A 1,741-nucleotide genomic window follows, 5' to 3' on the forward strand; every position below is an offset into this window, starting at 1 on the left:
TACAAATATAAGGGATTTTGATGACATCTGATGGTGAGCTCAGATGACAGTGGAAGGGTTTCAAAAGTTGGAATTGGGGTCAGAGAAAAGGAAGTGCAGAGCCATTATGGAGATGAAAGCCTGAGGATGAGAGATGACCTGGGAGTCTGGGCTGCTTTTGGCATCTGTCTTAATCAGGGATAAAGTACACTGTGAGGTTATCCCTGGGGGCCTCCAGGCCCAGAGTGAGGAGGAGGCAGTGAATGTTGAGGATCCTACAAAGAACACAAAGATATGAGCCCCCTCTTCATTCCTGCCAATGGTTATGTAGCGGTTGAAGAAGCAATGGTCTTATTTTCCAGAGTGACAAGAGCTCCAGGCTCCTTCTGGACCACCTGGGGAAAACGATGTACATCTGCATTAATACCAATGGATGGAGCCATAGAAGGAAGGCCTCCTAGGAAAGAGAAACCACATCAGAACACACACAGGAAGGAAGGAGAGAATATGACACATGCTCACAGGCCAGTGTGCCTGGAGTCAGTAGTTGGTCTTAGAGCTATGAGGGAGCTTAGGAGTCTCTGAATTGAATGTCTTCATTTCAGTGAGTAGGAAACTGGAGTTCAGAGAAGTAGAGTGAACCCATTATTAGGAGGAACCTAAATAATATATCTTAGAAGGCTCTTCTCAAAAATAATTATCCCACAGTTGGGCGTCCATCGCTGCTGGGCTGTAGTCGCGATGTCTGTCCCAGTGACCTTGGTCCTTCTCAGACTGCTCTGTCTGTCTGGCCTGGACGCTGAGCCTCGTTCTCCAAGGGTTCAAGTTTACTCACGGCATCCAGCAGAGAATGGAAAGCCAAATTACCTGAATTGCTATGTGACTGGGTTTCATCCACCCCAGATTGAAATTGATTTGCTGAAGAATGGGGCAAAGATGAAAGCGGAGCAGTCAGACCTGTCTTTCAGCAAGGACTGGTCTTTCTATCTTCTGGTGCATGCAAATTTCACTCCTAGTGCTGACGATGAGTACACCTGCCTTGTGAAGCACAGTACTCTCACTAAGCCCAAGAGAGTTAAGTGGGATCAATACAACTAAACTGGTTATCACTGAGATTTGAAGACATTTCATTAGGAGAGGAGTAATCCCTAATTGTGTTTTCCTTCATCTTAATACTTACATGCTGTTATGCTTTATGCATTCAAATTGAGAAGTTATATTGATGTTAACACAGGTATCTTCTTTATTATTCTAGTTTGGAATCTACATGTATGTAGATTCCTGGAGGGGTAGCTGTGGGAGGTTGCTGGAAGTTTAAGGGGAAGGGGGGAGAGAATTCTCATGTTCAACAACATCTTAGTCAAATCTGAACTCTTCAGTCTTTTGTGAACAAAATTGGATAATAAGAGAGTTATGCATGTTTAGAGTTAACCTTCAGTTTTCATGCTTTGCTTAGAAATTTGGGGACATTTTTTGAAAAAATATTTTCAGCACTCTGGAAATTTGTTGTGGATGAAAGAAAAGATAAATTCATATTTATCTCTTACATCTGTTGCATAAATTTTAATATTTTTTGCTATACTAATTAAAATGATGGGAAACAAAAATAGTAATAATTATCCCAAAAGAATAGCTTAAAGGAGAATTGACATATTGTTTCGGAAGCTCACTAATGGGAAATAGTCAAAACTTGATTAAAAATGTTTATCATAATCGTCGTAAAATTTTTGTAGGCAACATTATTATTGGAAGCTGCATCAAT

At 41.0% G+C, this 1,741-nt stretch overlaps 1 protein-coding gene across 1 annotated transcript; it reads left to right on the top strand.

The window, feature by feature from the left end:
* Positions 1-720: 720 nt before the first annotated feature.
* On the top strand, positions 721-1,077 carry LOC308501916 (beta-2-microglobulin-like; the record flags this gene model as incomplete). Its single annotated transcript, XM_081058983.1, has 1 exon — positions 721-1,077. The coding sequence occupies one exon, from the start codon at positions 721-723 to the stop codon at positions 1,075-1,077; it is 357 nt and encodes a 118-aa protein (XP_080915109.1).
* Positions 1,078-1,741: the final 664 nt, after the last annotated feature.

The sequence above is a fragment of the Rhinolophus hipposideros genome (assembly GCF_964194185.1).
Source record: "Rhinolophus hipposideros genome assembly, chromosome: 9".
NCBI classification, from domain to species: domain Eukaryota; kingdom Metazoa; phylum Chordata; class Mammalia; order Chiroptera; family Rhinolophidae; genus Rhinolophus; species Rhinolophus hipposideros.